This window comes from Rattus norvegicus, chromosome 3 (assembly GCF_036323735.1).
Source record: "Rattus norvegicus strain BN/NHsdMcwi chromosome 3, GRCr8, whole genome shotgun sequence".
NCBI lineage: Eukaryota > Metazoa > Chordata > Mammalia > Rodentia > Muridae > Rattus > Rattus norvegicus.
The window spans coordinates 75,139,940-75,163,173 of NC_086021.1; the positions used below are offsets into that span (position 1 = coordinate 75,139,940).

The 23,234-nt window shown below is 37.3% G+C and overlaps 1 protein-coding gene across 8 annotated transcripts in view; it reads left to right on the top strand.

Moving 5' to 3' along the window:
* Ubr3 (ubiquitin protein ligase E3 component n-recognin 3) overlaps positions 1-23,234 on the top strand; it is a 156,967-nt gene that overhangs the window by 82,325 nt on the left and 51,408 nt on the right. For 5 of the 8 annotated variants that reach the window (XR_005501856.2, XR_005501857.1, XM_039104847.2 and 2 more), the window contains exons 20-27: positions 10-151; positions 3,317-3,421; positions 4,322-4,495; positions 4,670-4,702; positions 6,448-6,908; positions 14,517-14,605; positions 16,299-16,448; positions 20,447-20,580. Coding sequence is in view for 6 of the 8 variants with exons in the window: in XM_039104847.2 (XP_038960775.1) it covers positions 10-151; positions 3,317-3,421; positions 4,322-4,495; positions 4,670-4,702; positions 6,448-6,908; positions 14,517-14,605; positions 16,299-16,448; positions 20,447-20,580 (1,288 nt within the window). In the remaining 2 variants the exon portion in view is untranslated. The remainder of the gene's footprint in view (positions 1-9; positions 152-3,316; positions 3,422-4,321; positions 4,496-4,669; positions 4,703-6,447; positions 6,909-14,516; positions 14,606-16,298; positions 16,449-20,446; positions 20,581-23,234) is intronic. The other 3 variants (NM_001134550.3, XM_039104850.2, XM_039104851.2) reach the window with 1 other exon arrangement.

Below are 23,234 nucleotides of genomic sequence, written 5' to 3' on the forward strand. Positions count from 1 at the left end.
TTTTTACAGTTTAAAACAGAGTGGAAAATTTTCTGGAAATCCCTGGCCTCCTTATAAGAAAAGAACATCACTCCATCCCAGTTATAAAGGTCTCATGAGACTTCTGCATTGTAAAACCTTACACATTGTGCTGTTCACTCTGCTTTACAAGGTAGAGTAGTAATTTGATTAGATAGAATGACTAAGATTACAATTTATTTTCATAATTTTCAAATCAAAGAACTAAATGACTATTTATATGAGGGTTCCACTTATAAAGAAAAGTGTGTTTATAAATTTTTTGATGTGTAAGGGTAAATTATAATTACATGTATTTGAATTCCATATTGAAAAATTAGGAAGCAGTTGTATTTCTTTGTAGAGAAGTGTTTGTTGTTTAGCTTCAGACAAACACTTGAGACTGGAGTACTTGTTATGGCTTCTGTAAAGTGAGAGGTGGTGTGGCTGTAGGAGCTGTGCCAGGGAAGACGGAGGAAGTGAACAGTCAGCCATTCCTACTGCTTGACAAAAGCAAGTGTCGGTGTGTGAGCCAGTGGCCTTACTTTAGAATGGTTATCTCTGCTTTTTGCTTCTTAAGAATTTGACGCAGAAGGATTTGAATGTGGGTTCTTTTAGACACTTTTTTAAAAACATCCTTTATTTTCCCATTACCTAAAATTTGTTTCAATTTGGGGTTTTCTCTCACAAAACCAATTTACTCTGTTCTAAAAGTTACATGAAATATATTATAAAGAGAATGTGTATATATGTTCATACATATACTCATATGCACATATATGTAATATGTGTGTATACTCTGGGATTTTTAATAAGAGATGAAAGATAATTATTCCTGTAGTATCTATAAAATAATAGGGATAAATGTTATATAATTAGAAATAAAGAAAATGTATAATTTTTCTTTTTCATTTAAAAAATTAAAGGAAACCTAAGAGCTTATTCTGTTTACAAATTTCTATTGACTATACAGATAATTTTTAACTATTTAAGAAAGCATGCATTACTTGGTTAAATAGATCTCTTTGTGTTTGCCACATAATGAACCGGTGCTTTTAGATTTCTATATACTTCTTTTCAATACCACCCATGGCCATTATAAAAGCTAGAAGTTATGTTGGACCAAGATTCTTAGATCAGTGCCTTTAAAAAGTGCCTTGAAAAACTTATTTTTATAATTTATCAAAAGGATTATTAAAAAAATGATGTAAAGTGTCCTTCTCCATTAAAATATGTAGAACACTTTCATATTGGAGAGCAGTTTGTGTTGATTTTGTAGGCAAATGTAATTGGTAGGGTTTCCCAGAGCCAGGCCTCTGTACTGAATGCATACTATAGACATTACAGTGTGTCAGGAAATCCTGTGTTGTTCTCAGTTCATAAGGGGAGAGTGGAGATTCAGAGGTTAGTAACTAGTTCAAATGACGAATAATAATAATTCATGATAAATGAAGGAAGCTTTACTGAGAATCTCTTTGAAGTTACTTTTTCAACTTTTAAAACTTACTCAATCTAGACGTGTTTTTATCAGAGATGACAGATTAGTGTTTTAGTTGTTTCAAGACTCTTTTGGCCAGGTTTTTTTTTTTTTTTTCACATTTAGAATTTGTTTATGCTAGCTTTTCTGGCATACTCTTAATTGCCCAGCACTGTCAAGTCAACTTTGCAGAAGGCTCTTGCAGCAAGATGCTGTTCTTCCTTGCCATGTGTGTTACTAAAGAACATGGTGGCACTTCCCAGAAAATGGCTTTATTTCTTTGTTCAGAATCTTTAGCTTTTATTTCTCTCAGTTAAATTTGTAATGCCATTGGATTTCTATTCAAAATCTCTTTGGATTTAGTAGCAATGCTCTATCAAGAGGAGACAGAAATGGTGGGCATTGCAGGAGAGGCTAAGAGCTGTGTGTAGTGATATTTGGACAGCTGAGGATGTTTGGGTCTTGCTTCCCTCCATAATGTGCTGGGTTAGAAACTGGGAGCCTGGGCGCTCCCACTTCAGACTCCTCCTTAGGCTCTGTCTGCTCGGCACCACCTGCTCACTGTGTGTTGGACATTAATTGCTAGGCACTGTTCTAAGCAAATGGCAGATTCAAAGTGAAGCCAATCACAAGTAATCTGGGCTTCTTTTTCACCTTTAGATATGGAAAAGCTAAGACCAAAGAGTGTTACTACATGTCAAGTAGATATAAACAGAGCTTTCTAAAAATGAGGTTTTGCAAGAGAAAGTGGAGTTGCCCTCCTACTTGTCAAATAGTAGGAAATCAGTCAGTGAGTATCTGTCTTTAGTTACAAAGAATTAAGTTTTTCCTCAGCCATTCATTTGAACTACTCCTGTCAGGCTCAGCTGAGCTCACCATCTTTTCAGTCCATTATCAACCCCCAAACTGACCGGGCCACCTCTTGCTGAACCCTTTCTTCTCTCCTTCCCCATTTGGTCACCTTTTTATAATGAGACAAACAGTAGCTGCTGTGCCATCTTGTTCCTGAAGTAGTTTAGGGATCTTCTGATCACTGGGCTATTACAGCCCTGAGATCCTGTATAAGATGAGTAAGGTTTTAGTTGGATGATCTATGTATGTGGTGAAGTTCATAGAATTTTCCTTGTTCCTTATCATTTAAACCTCACATTGCCTTACATATTTATATAGATACACAAAATATTTAGAGACCCAGAATGCTGAAGACAGCATCTATTTTGTTATGCTAGCCAACTGCAGTTGCATTTAAATAAATGACTGTTTTTGTTAAATTTGGCTTCTTGTCTTCAGGAGACTATCAGAAGATTATGATGTAAAGTATCCTTAGTAAATTATTTTATTAGAGACTGCTATGTTTATATTAGTGATTTGTGAACAGTTTAATGGGGCACTCTTTAGGAAGTCTTCAAACTTCTGTTTTCAGTTACTGCACAGTATTCCTATGTAGGAGATGAAAGATGGCTCAGTGGTTAAGAGCCCATCCTGTTCTTGCTGAGGACCTGAGTTCAGTTTTCAGCAACCTTATTGTACATTTCACAACTGTATGTAACTCTAGCCCCAGAAGATTCAATATATGACTCTGGTCTATGAGAATATCTGCAGTCTTGTGCACACACACTCTATACACATACGTAAAAAACAAATCTAATAAAAGTTCTACAAATTGTCAAAGCAAACCTAGAGTTTGTTTCAGATTGTGTTTTTACTAAGACTTTCATTTACATACCTGATTTTATATTTGATAATTATCTGATAATGATTTTTGTTTAAAATAGAATTTTTTGAATCTTTAAATAAAATAAATTTTGTGAAAAATATTTATGAGTTTTTATTTTTTTAAAGATTCTGATGGATCATCAAAATCTGTCTGAACACGTGCTCTGCATGGTGTTGTATCTGATTGAATTAGGCCTGGAAGACTCTGCTGAGGACGACTCTGAGGAAGAGGTGAGCACTGCTCTTGCAGTCTGTCTGTCTCGGGCACTTATTCTAGGTACAGTTCTCGATTGGGTGGTTTTATTGTTGTTGTTGTTTTTTTTTTTTTTTTTCCCAAGATAGAGTTTCTCTGGAACCCTCTCTGTAGTCCAGGCTGGGCTCAAACTCAAAGATCCATCTCCTTCTGCCTCCTGAGAGCTGGGATAAACGTGTGCACTGCTGCTTTTTCTGTATATTGGCATTTGCCCGCATGCTTATCTGTACAGCATTTACTTGCAATACACTTGGAGGCCAGAAGTGGGCGTCAGGTTCCCGGGAACTGGATTTACAGATGTTTGTGAGCTACCAAGTGGGTGCTGGGAATGGAACCTGACTCTTCTGGAGGAGCAGACTGTGCTCTTAACCACTGAGCTATCTTTCCAGCCCCTGTTTTTAGATTTTTAATTCTTAAATTTGAAGAACTGGTAAGAAGGTCCTATTTATTTAATTTACTTAATATGTATGGATGTACACCATGATGCCCATGTTCAGGTAGAGGACAGCTTGCAGGAGCTCTTTCTTTCCTTCTGCCATATGGAACCTGGGGATTTTACTCATGTTGTAATAAGGCTTGACAGATAGTGTACCTGCTGGGCCAACTCTCTGGCCTAAAAAGGCTTTATTCTTAAAATGCATATGGGTTTTTGAAACTTTCCTCGACACTTAGGGAATTACTTTATGCACAAAACTGTTGAAATTTATCATTTAAATGAAAAAAATTAAAGAAAGCTGTTTATGTACTTTTGGTGTTATAGTGGGAACAAAAATTATGGCTTCTGGGGAGTGTACATATGTGTGAGTACTTATTTTCTGTTGATTAATTAATTGATCCATTGATTGATTGATTGATTGATTTGTTTGCATATATCTTAGGTATCAATGGGTGGACCAGAACGTTGTCATGATAGTTGGTTCCCTGGCAGTAACTTGGTATCAAACATGCGGCACTTTATAAATTATGTCAGAGTGCGAGTCCCAGAGACTGCTCCTGAGTTGAAAAGGGATTCCCTCGCCAGCACGAGCTCTGATGGCTTGGGCTCTTTACAAGTAAGTTTAAAAGCGAGAGAGATGAAAGGGAAAGGTTTATGTTGTACTGAGATATGCTTAGATAACCTCCAGCATTCGGAAGAAAACACTGTTAGGGGGCTTTAGGTTGTCTTTTCTTTCTTGACATGTCTGAGCGCTGTGGCCTTAACCATTTTTTTTCCTTCAACCTGCTAGAATTCCCGACGGCCTAAAGTTCTTCAAAGAGAGGTAGATGTGTATGGTATTTGCATTAACTAGCAACATGGCTAATTGGAAATGAGGAAAAAAAAAAAACACTGAAGTATTTGTGTGTGTTTGTGTGTGATTAATATAATTAAATAAAAAAGATTTCTCGAAATTAGTTTTTTACCTTTAATAAGGTTATTTATATTTAATTTCAGGTAAATTTATGTTATTGATCAAAAAATGCAGAGTGGTTAGTAGTAAATTTTTCATTTTAGTGTTAAAAGTGTTCTGGACAGTTTCAGGTGGCCTACTTGTATCTACTTACATTAGAATTTCAATTGTCTTATTAACATCTTAAAAATGACTATTCCTAAATCAAAATAAATATTATTGCTGGCAGCATGCCTATTAAAAATATTTTTTTTTCTTTTGCTTCTGTGGCAATTAACTAATGAAACAGGCAATTAACTAATGAAACAGGCCTATAAGTACTTGTATTTCGTCTGTTGTGTTTTGGAACTCATTGTGAAGACCAGCTCTTTGCATGTTGCTTAATTAATCTTTAAAATAAAGTGAGAAGTGTAGCGGGAGAGAAGGCTCAGCAGTTAAGAGCACTGTCATCCCTTCCAGGGGAACTGGGTTCAATCCCAACACCCACATACTGGCTCACAGTCCCAAGCACCAGGCATGCACATGATGCACAGACATATATGTGGCTAAGACTCCCATATATATATAAAATAAATAAAATTTAAAAAAGAAAAAGTATTAAGATGACGTGTCAGATAAGTAGTTTTCTTTCCTATACACTACGTATCATGTGAATAGAGAGAGCTGAATTAGTATTTCTTCTAGTCAAGTCTATTGGTTAGAATATTTCTTGCATTTGACATATTTTTGTTGTGAACACTATAAAGGATTTTAATTAAAAACTTGGAACCTCTATCAGAGGCTCTTTTGATCCTAATGTTGTAGAGTACTTTAAAAACATTGAATGTTAAAATTTTATACTGTAATTAGACTTACAAAAGGATACTTTTTAGCGTTCTTTTTAGAAAGATGAGATCCATTAAACTGATTCATATTTTAATTAAAAGATGATGTCTAAGAGGACTGATGTGTTTGCTTTGGCAAAAGGACTGTTTAGAAGACAAATTATTGAGAAGAGCACTTGACTAAAAATGTCTATTCAAATAACATATGGTGATATGCAGTGTGAAGCAAATTAATTTAGTCTTTAGATTGTATCCTTATATTTCAGTTTTAAAACTTGAAATCTTTGTAATTTTCACTTTGAAGTTCCTTAAAAGTGAAATTAATATTTACTGTCTTAAAAAATGAAGGGAAATGGAATGTGTTTTCTGTGTGGAAGCTGTAGCACCCCTACAGAAGGTAACAGAGTCTATGCAGTTTCTTCATGAGTGGTGTGTGAGACAGCAGTTTTTCTTAAACTGAGAAGCTCAGTTTATGTATTTTAGTTTTCTTTAATTTTTGTTGTTTTGTAATATGGCTGCAGGTTTGGCCTACGCTTTGTTTGTTTTTAGTGGAACATTGGCTCAGGTTGAACAGAGGGTCAACTGCGGTGACCTTCTGTTCCTTACCGCTGTCCCCATAAAGTGGTCGTATATCTATTTGAGAAAGAAATGAAGGAAATGAGTTATCTGCTAGAGAAATCTTTGGATGAAAATGAAGCATTCCTTTTGGATAAATACAGTGATTGATACATTTTTAGAATTGGTTATTGGCTAACTTCTTCATCTTTCTGTTGTTCTTAATTTTACTGGTAGAATTCTGGTACAGCTCAAGTTTTCAGCTTAGTAGCAGAGCGTAGAAAGAAATTTCAGGAGATCATCAATCGAAACAACAGTGAAGCAAATCAGGTGGTTCGGCCCAAGACTCCAAGTAAATGGTCAGCTCCTGGCTCAGCTCCCCAGTTAACCACAGCCATTTTGGAAATTAAGGAAAGCATATTGTCTTTGCTAATAAAACTTCACCACAAACTCTCAGGAAAACAAAACTCTTACTATCCTCCATGGCTTGATGACATAGAAGTTTTAATACAACCAGAAATTCCAAAATACAGTCATGGAGACGGTATAACTGCTGTAGAAAGGATTTTGCTAAAAGCTGCAGTGCAAAGCAGAATGAACAAGCGCATCATTGAAGAGATATGCAGAAAAGTGACTCCTCCCGTGCCACCCAAAAAGATCACCACAGCAGAGAAGAAGACTCTGGACAAGGAGGAAAGGTATTGTCATTTTTACTGTTTCTAATATTTACAGGACAGTTTATGATTTGGGCTTTTCTCTTCTTCGGTCATTCAGGGCTAATGACCTGGTTATTTGAGTTACAACAGCCACAGCTGCTTGCTTTGTAAGGTGAATGATTGGCCACAGCTAGTGCTTGTGTGTGTGGGATGCGGAGTACTTTATGGATAAAAAGATGGGAATTGCTGACTCCAGTGTAAAATTACACTGAAAGTTGGAGGCGTCTTCAGAAACACTGCTAATACTATTACTGCTGCAGCACCTAAGGATTCTCTTGCTGTGAAGAAAGAAGGTTTAACTTTACTTTAAATAGCAAATAAAGTATTTTTGGATATTTCCTTAAAAAAACATTTATTTATTGTGTGTGTGCATGCACATATGCTTGTATGCATGTTAATACATAGGCTACTGTGTGCATATGGAGGTCAGAGGACCACTTTTAGAAGTCTGTTCTGTCTTGTGGGTCCTGGGAGATCACACACACACACACACACACACACACACACACACACACACACACATATCCATCCCACGGCCACCTTCCCAGAGAATGGTGGTACGTACAGTGGGCTGGACTACCTGTGTCAGTAACAATCAAGACGATTTCCCCACAAAATCCCCAGGCCAGTTGATCTGGGCAGTCCCTGAACTGAGGCTTCCTTCTGAGGTGACTGGAGCTTGGTAAAGTTGATAATTAAAACTAACGAGTACAGGTGGCACTAATGACGACGACGATGTAAAAGGACAGAGAAAAAAACTATCAATTTTGTTTGGTGTTCTGAGTTCACATAAGTTTGACAGTCCCACGTAATTTGCTAGTTATGAGGGAGATCGTCCTGGAATAACTGTGTGAGAAGCCATTTTAGTCACATATGTGATTGTGTAAGAAAAAATTGTGTTTAGAGACAAAGAAAGTACATAGGGGCTGCGGAGATGGCAGAGTGGGTAAGTGCACTGTACAAAGGAGAGAGCCGAGTGCCTAGCAGCTGTCAAATCTGGGCATGGCTGTGCCTGTGTGCGGTCCCCTTGGAGCTCACTGACCGGACTCTCTAGCTGAAACAGTCAGCTGCTGGTTCACTGAGTGCCCAGTGTGGAGGGAATAAGGAGAAAATGATAGAAAGAGTCCCCATGCTGCCACCCACACCTCCATGCATATGTTGACCAAAGTCAAAAGCACAAGCAAACCACAAAAGTCCTAAAAAAGGGATAAATAGAATAATAATAACATTCCTATTTTCTTCTTATAGGATTACACTTTATGAATAGGAATTCTAAAGAACTGATGTGTAATTTAAATGGCATTTAAATTTAATGCATCTATTAATAAAAGTGGAAAGTTGAAAATGAGTTGACTTACTTCTGCTAATCTCTTTAAATTGGAGGTTTTTTCCCTCCTGATTATGTACTAGGCTGTTCTGTTTTAAGAAGGTAAACATGCAGTGAATCAAAGTTTATTTGGTTAAGAGTATTTTGTAATTATTGCTAATAATAGCTATGACACTAGAAGACATAGTTTAGATACCATTTCTACAGGAGTCCTTTTAATGTGATGCTGTAGGAATTGGGGATGTAGTTCAGTGGTAGCACTCATGCTTAACACCCAGGAGTTAAGTTCCAGCACTACAAAAAAGTGAAGACTCTCTCTCTCTCCCTCCGTCCCTCTGTCCCTCTGTCCCTCTATTCCTTCCCCTCCCTCTCCCTTCCCTACACACACACACACACACACACACACACACACACACACACACACACAGAGAGAGAGAGAGAGAGAGAGAGAGAGAGAGAGAGAGAGAGAGAGAGAGAGAGAGAAGGCAAAGGAAACTCCTTTCAAGAGTGAAGACATTGATGAACATTTGGAACTAATTCTATAGCAGACAGTTAAGGGAGGTGAGTTTGAACCTTGCTGTGTCTCTTCTGTTTTAGATTAAGTTTTGCGATAACAAAAGGCAGTTTATAAACTCTTGGTGTTGGCAGTTCTCTCTCACCTATAAAAACTTTGGCATCTTTTCCACAATACACTGGTTCCATAGAAAGAACACAGAAGTACAAATGGGAGTTGCCTCAGGGTTTCTATTGCTGCAGCAAAACACCATGACCAGAAGCAAGGTGTGGAGAAAAGTGTTTAGGTGGCTGACACTGCCATATTGATGTTCATTACTAAAAGAAGTCAGCACAGAAACTCAAACAGGTCAGGAACCTGGAGGCAGGAGCTGATGCAGAAGCCTGGCAGAGTGCTGCTTACTGGCTTGCTTCCCATGGCTTGCTCAGCCTGCTTTCATATGAACCCAAACCCACAAGGGCTAGCTAGTCCCTCCTCCATCAACAGCTAATTAGACAATGTCTTGCAGTTGGGGCTTATAGAGGGATTTTTCTCTATTAAGTTTCCCTCCTTTCAGACAGTTTGTGTGTTAAGTTGACACAAGACTAGCCAACACAGAAGTCTTAGTCTTAATAATTTCCTTTAGCATTCTCAACGTCCAGAATAGTTCTTAAATGTACTGAATCTCACGGAACTTGTCCTTATTAACATGTGTGTCTAATGGAATAATGTAGAATTTTGTTAAAAAGTTGGTTTCACAGAACTTTGATTAATACATTAAAAAAGGTTTATTTTATATGCATGGGTGCATGTATGACTGTTCACCATGTGTGTGCCTGGTACGTGTGGAGCCCAGAAGAGGGTGTTGCATACTCTGAAACAGGAGTGTCAGGTGATTGTGCATTGTCACATGGAGAACTGGGAACTAAACACAGATCCTCTGCAAGAGCAGTAAATGCTCTTAGCTCCTGAGTACCCAAGAAATGCACTTGAATTTTAGTTATACAATAGATCATACCATGTTTGATGTACAGATTTATTACTTGGAATGTTCTTTTATCAGCAGGTAGACTCATAATATATGTGCTTAGAGGTGAGGTGCACAGTGGCTTTAATGAAAGAAGATCCTCATCTTCAGAGCTCACCCAGAGGTGGTGAGAGAGGCCACACCCACTGGATTGATCAGAGCTTGTCTATTGAAGCATTTCTGTATTACTCTTGGAGTGCTTTAAGCAGATACATAATACATTTATATATATTCCTTAGTGACACCATTTCTTTGAGTATACACTTAAATTTTCATGGGCTTTATTTTAAAGTAATCTCCAATGTGGAGAAATGGTTTAGGGCCTTGCTGAGGTTTCTGAGTAGGTTGCTGGTGTGCTGCCCTCCACACTGGGATACTTTAGTTCCTAGAGGTACAGGCCTTTTCTTATGTAACCACAGCAGAACTGTAAGATTCTATAAGATTAAGGAGTTAACTTTGTATTTAAGTATGATTAAATTATAAGATCTCATGTTGAAATAGTCGTTTAAGGTTTCTCATTAGAGAAATATTCAGTGTACAATTGCTTATTGAATTGAATTGTTGTTATCTTTTTGGTCTCTTTCAATGTGGATCAGTTTTATCAGTCTTTCTATTATTTTCACGATTGTGGAACCTCTGAAGGGTCAGGACAGCAGTGACATTGTGGGCTTGTCTGCTGCCTGGCAGGGACATCAGTGAGCTTGCAGCTTCTGTCATGTTACTTGACCTGTTAGTGTGTCTACAGGCGACTGCTGCACTGTCCATTTACCTTACTCTTCTTTGCAGCTGCTGTATACGTTGAGACTCTGTAATTTTCCTTTTATCACCTTTGAGGGGACTGTTTTATTTAGTCATAAACTCGTGGAGTTTCTGTTTTACTTTGAGTTATCATCTATCTGATCTAGTCAGTATTCATTCTGATGATCAAACATTGTAGGTTAGCCACCAAGAGTTAATGCTAAGATCTTCATCTTTTTTGGTCAGTTCTCCTCACTAACTGAGCATGCTACCCTCTATAGGCAGAGAGGTGTCCCCAGGCTCATCTTGCCCTAGAATCAGCCATTTCCCATGGAGTTCTGGTTACTTTTACTGGAGAATGGGATTTAGAAACTATAATCCTTGCACCTTTTCTAATGAAGTATAGCTACTTTCAGGTCCTCTTAATGAATAGAACTGGAAAAAAAATTGTGTGTCTTTGCATTAGGGGTTGAAGAGACAGAAGACAAATTTTTGTACTTGTCCTTATGTATTCAAAACTATGAGTTTAAGCTGATTCTGTTCTTCAATATCCTGACTGCAGCTTCCCCTCCTTCTCCATGCTCTCCCCTACCACTAGCTCCTTTTCAGAAAAGAGAGGCCTCACATGAATATCAACCAGCCATAGCACATCAAGTTGCAGTAAGACTAGGCACATCTTCTATTGAGAAGAGACAAAGCAACCCAGTAGGGGTGAGGGGTCCCAAGGCAGGCAGCGGAGTCAGAGACAGCCTCTGCTCCCACTGTTCAGAATCCCACACAAAGACCAAACTACATAATTGTAATTGTAACTTATGTGCAGAGGGCCTAGGTCAGTCCCATGCAGGCTCCTGGTTATTGTCAGTTCAGTTTCTGTGAGCCTCTGTGAGCCCAGGTCGGTTCATTCTGTGAGTTTTCTTGAGGTACCCTTCACCCCTCTCACTCCTACAATTCTTCTTCCCTTCTGCTGGATTCCATAAGCTCCACCTAATGTCCGACTGTGGGTCTCTGTATCTGTTCCCACCAACTGCTACATATAACCAATTTCTTGTACTCTTTAACCATAAAATACCCTCTTGTGCTAGACTGTTTACTTCTGGCAATGAGAGCCTTCCTTCATGTTCAGGAAGGTGTGGGTAGGTAGATTTATTTATTTTTTGAACTGATCAGTATCAAACAGAATTAAATTTGGGATAAGATGAATGATTAACCTATATAGTATTTTGCCTTAAAAACAATGCAAAAGAGAGATAGATATAAGACAACAAGGCACATTTTCTTATATAACTCTTAAATTACCTACAAAGTAAGTAAAACTGTTTTGAAAATTGTTGGCAAACTGTGACTTTTCAAGTGCCACAGTCCTTTCTCTGTAGGTGTTCTTGATTTCCTCCATTGATTTGACAGGAGCAATGTGCAAGGATTCTCAAACTGCTATTAGAAGTTCAGCTTTCAAGTTCTAGATGTTACAACTTTGCTTCATTTCAGATGAACAGAAAACTACTTTTAGGCTCCCATAGAAATGACTATACATGAACTCAGTTTAGCATTCTGTGTGACTTCATTGTGCTTAGCTTAGATTGGTATCAGAAGGAAGTGAGATGTATATTGTATACTGTGTGCTTTGTATCACAGGCTCTGATCTGTATCTGGTTATGGTCATGCAAACTTAAATAGTTGTCTATTTGACTAATAAACAGCTTACCTTTTTCACCCGTTTCTTCTCTTTGATAAAATTATTGTTCTAACTTCCTTAATAGAAGTACAATTTCATGGTAGTAGTATTGTTTCTATAATATAATCAGGGAAGCCCAAGTCTTTACAATTTCCTTTTGCTTTTGTATTCATATGTATAATTCTATATTATTAATTTATTATCATTGCTTGCCAACAGTCCTAAAATATTCTTTGGAAGAAGATGAATGGTAAATGCTAAAAGAACAATGAAATAATCCAAAGGAATAATTATTTAGATTTAGAATGCTTTTTATTCTTTGCTAATTTTGGGACTCACCTCTTTTACTTCACTCAAAATAATCTAACCTAGAGATGCTCTTAGAAGCTGAGAAATTTAATGGCTTCTGCTCCTGCTATTAGGAGACAGCTAGTCTTAGAGTAGCAATAAGTGACTATTCTTATCTTTTAGACTTTCTTTATATGTAAACATCGTAGGTTTTTTTTTTTTTTTTTTTTTTTTTTTTTGGTTCTTTTTTTCGGAGCTGGGGACCGAACCCAGGGCCTTGCGCTTCCTAGGTAAGCGCTCTACCACTGAGCTAAATCCCCAGCCCCACATCGTAGGTTTTTATAGAACCTCTTTACTGTCTCGTGCTGACAGGACTTCTTGCTTTTGCTGCCTCTGACAAATACTTTGGATATTATATTGTTGGAAATCCAGATTTTCTTTTCTTTTTTCTCTTTTTTAAATTGAAATAGTTTCTTTTCTCATACAGTATAGTTTCCTCTCCCTCTACTCCGCCAGTTCTTCCCCACCTTCTCTCCAGTCCCTTTCTGTCTCTCATTAGAAAAGAACTGGTTTCTAAGAGATAAAAACTAAACATGACAAAATAAAAGATAATAAGATGGCTAAAGATGTTGAATGTTTTTAAAATGTTTCTCATTCATTTGAGATTCCTCTATTTAGAAGTCTCTGTTTAGATGTTTCCCATTTCTAAGCTAGATTTGAATTTTGATACTATCTAGTTTCTTGAATTCTTCATATATATTTTGGATATTAGTCCTCTTATCAGATGTAGAGTCTGTAGCCAACCATTCTATAGGCTACCACTTTGTCCTATTGATGATGTTCGTTTGCCTTACAGAAGCTTTTCAGTTTCCTGATGTCCCTTTTACTATTGTTGATCTTAGTGCCTGCTCTATCAATGTTCTGTTCAGAAAGTCATCTCCTATACAGTGCCTTCAAGGCTATTCCCCACTTTCTCTTTTATTGGCTTCAGTGTATCTGGTTTTATGTTGAGGTCTTTGATCTACTTGAGTTTGGTGTAGGTTGATAAACATTGATCTATATACATTCTTCCACAGGCAGACATCCATTTTGACCAGCGCCATTTGTTGAAGATGTGGTCTTTTTCCTAGTGTGTATTTCTGGCTTCTTTATCAAAACTCAGGTGTTCATTTGTGTGTAGAGTTATGTCTGGTCTTCAGTTTGATTTCATTGGTCAGTGTATCTGTCTTTATGCCAGTGCCATGTGTTTTTATTACTACAGCTCTATAGTGCGACTTGAAGTCTGGAATGACAAGACATCCAGAAGTTCTTTATTATTCAGGATTGTTTTATCTATTCTGTTTTTGTTTTTCCTATATGAAGTTGAGAATTGTCCCTTCACAGTCTGTAAAGAATTGTGTTGGGATTTTGATGGGGATTATATTGATCTGTAGATTGCTTTCAGTAGGGTGGCCATTTTTACTGTTATCCTACTGATTGATAAGCAAGGGACATCATTCCATCTTCTGATAGCTTCTTCAACTTCTTTCTTGAAAGACTTAAAGTTTTTTAATGATAAAACATGATACGTGACTTCATTGTGCTTCCCATGCTCGGTTACAGTTCCCCAAGATATTTTATATTATTTGAAGCTACTATGAAAGGTATTTTTTCCTGATTTCTTTTTCAATCCATTTGTGATTTACATATTAGGAAGGCTACTGTTTTTTTGTTTTTGTTTTGTTTTTTTTTTTTTTTGAGTTAATCTTGTATTCAGCCATTTTGCTAAAATTGGTGGAGGATTTGGATTTTTTTAATCTATCCATTGTTTCTTACTCTAAAATAGATAATTAGCTTTTATTTTTACTTATACAGACAGTAGGTTTGAAGCCATTTGGAAAGGATAGAATCAGCTCAGGCACATTCAAATCTTGCATGAAATTTAATATAGTAATTCAGGAAAAAGGAAGCTCTTGATTTTGTGGCCATTTTTACATCATATGTTCCTGAAAGACAGTAGATTGGTTTTGAACACATCATATATTTATAATTGTATTTCTCTTTAGGCGCCAAAAGGCTAGAGAAAGGCAGCAGAAATTGCTTGCAGAGTTTGCCTCACGACAGAAAAGCTTTATGGAGACTGCAATGGATGTCGGTAAGTCAGAAATTTTAGTTTGAAGCTCTTACAACTAGTTATTATTTATAGTGATAATTTAATCTGAATCTTTACCAGTTTTTTTTTTTTTTTCTATTTTTTTTTTTTTTCCGGAGTTGGGGACCGAACCCAGGGCCTTGCGTTTGCTAGGCAAGCGCTCTACCACTGAGCCAAATCCCCAACCCCTACCAGTTTTAATAGTACAGATAATTTACTGTCTTTATTTAAACAGTAGAGTAATAGAATGATCAGATTAGTGGTTTAATTATTGTGCGTGCACATGGGTACAGGTGTGCCCATGGCTACAGTGTGTGGAGGTCATAGGACAACTTTTTCCTTCTACCATGTGGGTTCTGGGGATGGAGCTCAGGTTGTCAGGTTGGGGGCAAGTGTCCTTACCCTCGGAACCATATTGCCTGCCTGAGATTAGATCGTTATTTTAGCCATTTTGTTGTTGAGCAGAGGCAGTTGTTAAGGGGACTTGGTTCTCTATATATCTGCCCTCACATATGTCAGGTCTGTCAATAAGCATTTGATTATTTATTTTGATGGTCTTCTCTCAAGTTATTCTAAGGTCCTTATAGTGATTTTTAAAATATTTTGAAATATAGTGATTAATTAATTAATTAAGTGCAGTGATTAGTATAATGATTTAAAATATTTTAAAATATTTTTGAGTGCCATCACATTGATATTTCTAAACATCAGGTTCACCTTTTAATTCAGTTCATATTGGCATTAGGATTTTTATAATGAGGAAAAGTACCATTTCTTATGTGATTGTAGAGCTATGAACAGTCTACTTAAAAAATATTTTTCCTCCTTGTTTTCTCTATAATAGTTCTTCTTTCAAATTATCATATCTTAAGTTTAGTAGTTTCTACATATACGAGAAAATACCTGATATTTACCTTTCTGTGTCTGCTATATGCCTTGCTATTAATTTCTTATTGTTAGTGATATATTACCAGATCATTGTTGTTTTCTGTAATAGTTCTGTCTTATTAACACATAATATGAGGATATCCAATGGTTTCCTTGTATAAACCCTGATGACAGTTACTTGAGAGATATTACTGAAATAGAGCATTAGGAACCAGTGATTCCTCTGTTTTTCTATGTTATGCTGCTACCAACTTTAAAATAAGAGTTGCCACCTTACGAATTTTCTCTCTTCAGAACCTCAGTGTAAACTAAAACAAATGACCTGTTCCTTAAAAATGTAATTAAAATTTTCTCTTACAGAGTTTTTTAAAGATTACTTATTTATGTATATGAGTGCTTTATTTGCACGTATGCCCGTGTGACAGAAATGGGTATCAGATCCCACTTATGTGGTTACTGGGATTTATACTCAGGGCCTCGGGAAGAGCACCCAGTGCTCTTAACCTGAGACATCTCTCCATCCTCCTACATGGATATTTTTGCTTCTGTTTTTTAGTATCAACTTTTACCTGTAATTGTAATAATTTTACAGCAAAATATTGACTCATGCATTATTTAAAGTTGTTTTAATCAACTTCACATTTTTGTTCTTTCATAGAGCTGACATTTTACTTGAACAATGGACTCAGTTGTATTATGATAAAGTTTTGTTAGTGTTTAACTTAAAAAGTATTTGGAATGGATCTTTTCGGGGAGTGCATATTGAAGAGGGACTTTTCTTTTAAGAGTTATAACTTTCCCCTTCCAGATTCTCCTGAAAACGATATTCCTATGGAAATTACCACAGCAGAACCTCAAGTTTCTGAAGCTGTGTATGACTGTGTTATTTGTGGACAGAGTGGTCCTTCTTCTGAAGACAGACCTACAGGACTGGTTGTACTGTTACAAGCATCATCAGGTGAATTCAAAGAAACTTTTTGATAGAAACATTTTAGAGAATGGCGTCTATAACAGATACCTGGATATTAAATGGGATCTTGTATTAGAGTTCAGTTTTCTCATTCATGTAGCTGTTCTAAAATCTATAAGCCTCTGAGGTCTATCAGTGTTGTCCATTTAAATACTCTAACTGTATTGCATGTCCTGCCTCTGAGGTCTATCAGTGTTGTCCATTTAAATATTCTAACTGTATCACAGGTCCTGCCAGTTCTGCTTCAGTTTCGTAGATTCTTGAAATAGCGTGAAGGGGGTTGGGGACTTAGCTCAGTGGTAGAGCGCTTGCCTAGCAAGCGGAAGGCCCTGGGTTCGGTCCCCAGCTCCGAAAAAAAGAAAAAAAGAAGAAGAAAAGAAAAAAGAAAAAAGAAAAAAGAAATAGCATGCAGAAGTAGTTCCTGACACAGCGTGTAGATGTTGTTTGCCAATTATCTTTCATAACATTTTAAAAATTGGTCTGAATGTTGTCCATTTTTTTCCCATTCTGAGGTATTTTGAAGTAGTAATAGTTCTTAGACGAACTTGTTTTGATGAATTTATTTCTTCCTCAACAGGAAGTATGAACAGAGTAAGTCTGTGAAGAACTGCATATCTAGATTTTAAATCAGTATCAGTGTATTTTTAAGTAAAACGCAGAGGCATTTACATAAAAACACGGAGTAAGAGGTAGAGGATGGGGTGGAATAGAAGTTTATATGTTTTTGAAGCTAAGTAGATATTAATTTAAAATTCCCTCTTATAAAGTGAAATGTTAATTCTATCTTCCAGGTAACCACAAAAACAACCTCCTTAGCAAGAAAAAAATAAAAAATCATATTAAAGAAATGGGGGGGTTGGGGATTTGGCTCAGTGGTAGAGCGCTTGCCTAGGAAGGGCAAGGTCCTGGGTTTGATCCCCAGCCCCGAAAAAAAAGAAAAAAAAAATGGGAAGGGACTCAAAATTCCACATTAGATAATTTAACTACGAAGAGAGCAGTAATGAATGAACAAATAGCAAACAAAGAGCATGGTTGCAGAATTAAGCTCTTTGTTAGTAATCTTGGAAATACAGTGAACTTAGTTTCCTACTTAGAAGATAGAGATTAAGAGAGTGAATTTTAAAGATGTCCACATTATATGCTATGGATAAGAAATTCACTTTTGGGCTTTAGAGGAGGCTTATTGGTTAAGACAGCTGGCTGCTCTTCCAGAGGGCCCAGGTTGAATTCTTAGCACCCACATAGCAATTGTTTTGTTTCTACAGTTATAGAGGATTTAACAACCTTACCCAGGCATATATGCAGGGAAAATACCCAAAATGTATAAAATTAAAAGAAATAGTTTATTTTTTTTAAAAGGAGAGATTTACTTTAGACGTAAAGACATAGGAGGTTGAAGGTGACCTCAGGATGCAGCCCAGCTGGTAGAATACTTGCTCTGTGCACAGAGCGTTGAGTTGGATGTATAATTAGGGGTGATGATTTATACCTGTGATCTCTGCACTCAGGAGGGATGGAGGCAGAAAGGTCAGAATCCCTGTCAACAAAGAAAAGTACAGGAAAGCAAATTCTGTTGAATATTAAAAGATTTAATAGCAAGCCTTCTGAAATGTCAAAAATAAAGAGGAAGGGCCATTTTTTAAAGTTACCATGTGAGGTTAGTGTTCTCTTCATACGTAAGCACTAGAATGCATTACCAAGTGTAGATGCAAAAACCCTCAGCAGAATTCTATGAATGAATTTGGTAGTGTATTTAGGATTATACAGCCTGCTATTTTAGCTTGAGCATCCTCTCGATTCTATGCTTTATTTCCACAGTTACTTGAAATCTCTCCTAAAGCCAGGTGTATCGCGTACACTATTCCCTTCCTTAGAGAAGCTCTTTCCCTGCAAATGCATTTTTAAAAAGTACTATTTTTATTTCAATGATACATTAAAAAAATACACAAATTGTGGTGCAGTGGTGTTTTAGAACGTATATGCGGGGTTGGGGATTTAGCTCAGTGGTAGAGCGCTTGCCTAGGAAGCACAAGGCCCTGGGTTCGGTCCCCAGCTCCGGAAAAAAAAAAAAAGAACGTATATGGACTGTGTGATATGATATGTCTGTGTTTGTAATCCTTTTGGTTTTTGATGTTTTATACTTACAAAATTATAGCATTAGTTCGTTTTCTCCTGCCATATTTATGTCTGACTCCCAATTTTTTCTCCATGTTTTGTGTATTCAGAAAGTTGAATACCTTCTACCTGCTACCAGTTGTCCATCTGCTCCTTTGTGTTCTCAGAAAACACATGCGTGTATGGGCATGAAGCATAAGCATCCTTGTCCACTATCACAATCAACAGATCTAATATCAATACTACATACTATGTTTATATTCTAAATTTCCCAGTTATCTAAACTTTTGCTTTTTGTTTTTCTAATAATTGGGATGTTTTGATACATGCCTATATTGTAGAGTGAGTATGTACATCTAACTGACCTAACTTTTCACCTCAACTATCTATTTCTTTGAGGTAGGAACCAGTAGTATCTTTTATAGCATATATTTTCTTCTTTGTTTAGTTGTCATTTGTGTGGCTTTTTTAAATTTAGAATAGTCTCTCAAGGTCTTTTCCCAAGATTGACTGTTCATAGACTGGATGTGTAGATTGGTGTGATTATTCTCTTATTGTAGGTTCAGAGTAAACATTTGGAGAAGGGCATTGTACAGCATGTTCTTCTGATGGCATCGTGTTAGGAGGATCCATGTCAGAGTTCTGTTTTAGGTGATAGCTATGACGAGGGGTTGGTAACCCATAAAGTTAAATACTTTAGCCTTTATCTTTTACCAGATTTTTTTTTTTTTGCCTGAGTGTGTGAACATAACATCTGACACTTGCACCATGCTTTCTGATACTAAATTTCTTTAACTTGTCCTGTTTCTCTTCCTTCGTTCCTCATAAGTTATCCCCTCAGTGATGGAAAACTTGTCCTTGTCACCTCATGCAGTTCTCCAGCCTTGGGCTCACTGCTTTCTCCCAGCAGCACTGCTTCCTTTTCCTTTTTCCTTTTTTCTTTTTTATTTTGGTTTGGTTTTTTTATTGAATATTTTATGTATTTACATTTCAAATGTTATCCGCTTTCCCAGTTCCCCCCTCTCCCAAACCCCTTCCCCCTGCTTCTATGAGGGTGTTCCCCCACCCACTCACTCTTACCTCAACACCCTGACATCCCCCTTACACTGGGGCATCGAATCTCAGCAGGACCAAGGGCTTCTCCTCACATTGGTGCCCAACAAGGCCTTCTTCTGCTATATATGTGGCTGGAGCCATGGGTCCATCCCTGTGTACTCTTTGGATGGTGGTTGAGCCCCTGGGAGCTGGGTAGGGGAGTAGGGTGGAGTCTGGTTGTGTTTACAAATGAAGTAGCTTGACATGGAATAGGCATAGTTTCTAGGGGTTTTTTGTTTGTTTGTTTTGTTTTGTTTTTTTGTGACATACTTAGGAAATCATCCACCATGCATTCATACTTATTTTATTATTATCCTTGTGATGTAAGGGTCTTTACTTCGTAGCCCTGACTGGTCTGGAACTCACAAAGATCTTCCCACCTCTACCTCTCAAGTGCTGGATTAAAGGGATGTCCTACCATCTCTGAATATTATTTTAAGAGTGACTGTTGTCAGATCTTGGGCCTTTATTTACTTGACAACTAAACACTTTTTGTTTTGTCCTGAAACTCAGTCACTGTGTAGATCACTGCGTGGCCTCAAACTCAGAGAGAAACATCTGCCTTTGCTTTCTGATTGCTAGGATTAAGACCTTCAGAACATTTAAATAAAAGAGTTAAACATTAATGATTGACATTTAAATAGAATTAATTTTTGATATTTGAAAAAATTGAAAAATTGTAAATTTACTGTTGGTCGTTGTGGTAGATAACCTGGGTTGTTGTGGTAAATTAGGTGTGTATTATTTAATGACCTTTTGTCTCTGTTGCTACTTAGTTTTAGGTCAGTGCCGGGACAATGTTGAGCCAAAAAAGTTGCCTATCACTGAAGAGGAACAGATTTACCCTTGGGACACATGTGCAGCCGTTCACGATGTGAGGCTTTCATTACTGCAACGTTATTTTAAAGATGTAAGTATTTTATTCTAGAACAGGCTTGATCTTGCTCCTCTTCTTTCCTCTTCCTCCTCCTCCTGCTAATGGTGCTCAGGACTGAATCTAGGGTCTTATCCATACTAAGCAAGATTTACCACTGAGCTACATCCCTGTTTGTTTGTTTGTTTGTTTCTATTGTATGTGTGTAACTGTTTTGCCTACGTGTGTGTAAGTGCACCATGTGTGTGCCTGGTGTCTGTGGAAGTCAAGGAACATCAGACTGGGCTATGGATACTTGTGAGCTACCATGTGGGTGCTGGGAACTGAAACTGGATCAGAGCTCTGTAAGAGCAGCAAGTGCTCTTAACAGCTGAGCCACGTTTCTAGCCCCTTGAATTGTAATTTTGATGGCAAGATTGATGATGATTTGCCTCCAGAATTTTAGTTTAAACTATTTTTTTCTCTTAAAATGGCATTCTGATTTCAAACCATGAAGTTTAGTTGAAAAATCTTAATAATTAGTATGTGGGTAGTAGCATAATAAATTTCTATTAATAAAAATTAAAATAATAAGTGTGATGTATATTTTAAATGTTTATTGTGAAGTCTACACAATTTACTTTAATGAAATAAAGTAGGTATTAAAATAACTTCCTTAGTGTGTGAATTTCTTACCACCTTTTACTGTTATGTAAAGATGCACAGGGTCCATATGGTACTTTCAAAATGTAAAGGAGAGGTAGAGTCCATTAGTCAGTTGTTCCCGGCTTCTGCATAAGCCTTAGCACTCAATAGCACTAGTGAGAGACCTTACCCTGACAGCAGCAGCTCTTTAACTGCAACATCTCAGTGCAGAGCACTTCCCTACCCAATGTGAGAACATGGCCTCCAACTCCAGAACTGTCCATTCTCATCGTTTTTGAGAAGATTATCAAATAAAATTTCCTCACTTTTGTAGATTAAATCCAATAAATCCTGAATTAGGTAAACATATAGTAGTTTAAAATACTTTAAAAACAAGTGTCATTTTAGTTAACTATAAATTATTGTTTTGATTGCTCTCCAAATAGTTCTTCCTTGCCTGTGTGTTGCAGTAGCGCAGACAGAAGACACACTTGCTTACAATCAACAGTAGCCCAGCCACTTCGCTTCCAATTCATGGAGTGGGGTTGCTGGTGACTTAGGAGGAGCTTGTGGTTCTAGTCAGGGAGGCATTGTGTATATTAGCACAAGTCTCAGTCCAGTATAGGAAAAGGAAAAGGGATTTTTTTTTAAAGCTGTGTGCATTTGGCCAAGCATACTAAACCTCAATTTTCTTATTTGTAAAGGGTGCAAGGGATCTTTTCTGCAGTGACCTTTCTGGTCATAAATGTGAAGTGGCCTTTTTGATAGTTAGGGTAGCTAATTAGGACCTCTCATGTTAGCCTTACAATGCAATTTCGATGACAATGAATGATCATGGGTCTATTTTCAGAGTTTTCAAAGTGAAGGTATGGTTATTTTAAAATGTATTGTGTATATATCTGCTTTATTGACATCATTATTATTAATGTGTCTGAATGCATGAATGATGTTTGTGTTTGTGTAGGAGGGGCATGCAGACCATGATGTCTTTGTAGAGGTCAGAAGACAACTTTGGAGTCTATTTCTACCCTTACATTTTTTTTTAAAGGTTTATTTTGTTTTACGTATATGAGTGTCTTAGTTACTGCTGTGAGGAAGCAAGACCCTCCAGGCAAGCAGGCTAGATACAAACACCACACATTACACGTGGGAAAAAAGTTTTCTTTTTATTTGGCTTTGTTATTCACCTTTATACATTTGACTGAAAGCGATTCAAATAAAATGCAAAGTATTATGTCAAAAGTGCACCTAATCAGATGGTAAGCGATGGTACAAGCAGGGGCTGGAAAGATAGATGGCAGCGGCTATGAGCACTTGCTGCTCTTCCAGGACCCGAGTGCAGTCCCCAGCACACATGTCAGCTGGCTCACAACTGCTGTGACTCCACCTCCAAGGATCTAGATAGAACCCTTCTTCTGGCCTCCATGGCGGTCTGTGCACCTGCGGCACATACACAGTCACAGACACATACACAGGAATCAAAAGAAATCTTCAAACATGCTGCACAAAAGAACGATCTTACTACAATCTTACCAACAGGATTCCCCTTGAAAATGTTTATTTGAGGACTGGAGGGATGGCTCAGCAGTCTGCTCTTTGGCTGCTCTTCCAAAGGTCCCAGGTTTAATTCCCAGAATCCACGTGGCAGCTTACAACTGTATTACCTCCAGTCCTAGGAGATCTCACACACTTTTCTGCCTTCTGCAGACACCAGGCACACATATGGTGCACAGGAAGCTGCTGTACCTGACTGGTTCTCCTGTGGGTTCTGGGATCAGAACTGTGTGGCCTATAGGTCCTTTACCTGCTGAGTCATCTCCCAGACCTGAAAATTTTTAAAAAATTTTTAATTCAATCAAAATATAGCCCAGTTCGATAATTGTGAGGAAAAGAGATCTAATAAAAGAAGATTTCTTGGGTATCACTTTCTAAGGTAAAATAGTTCATTTCAAAATAAGTTTGCTTGGTTTTAAATGAAAGGCTCTGAACTGACCTTGACTGTTGTGTTCTTGCATTAATAACTATTAGATTTTTCTCTTGATGGCAATATTTCCGTGTACTTCTGT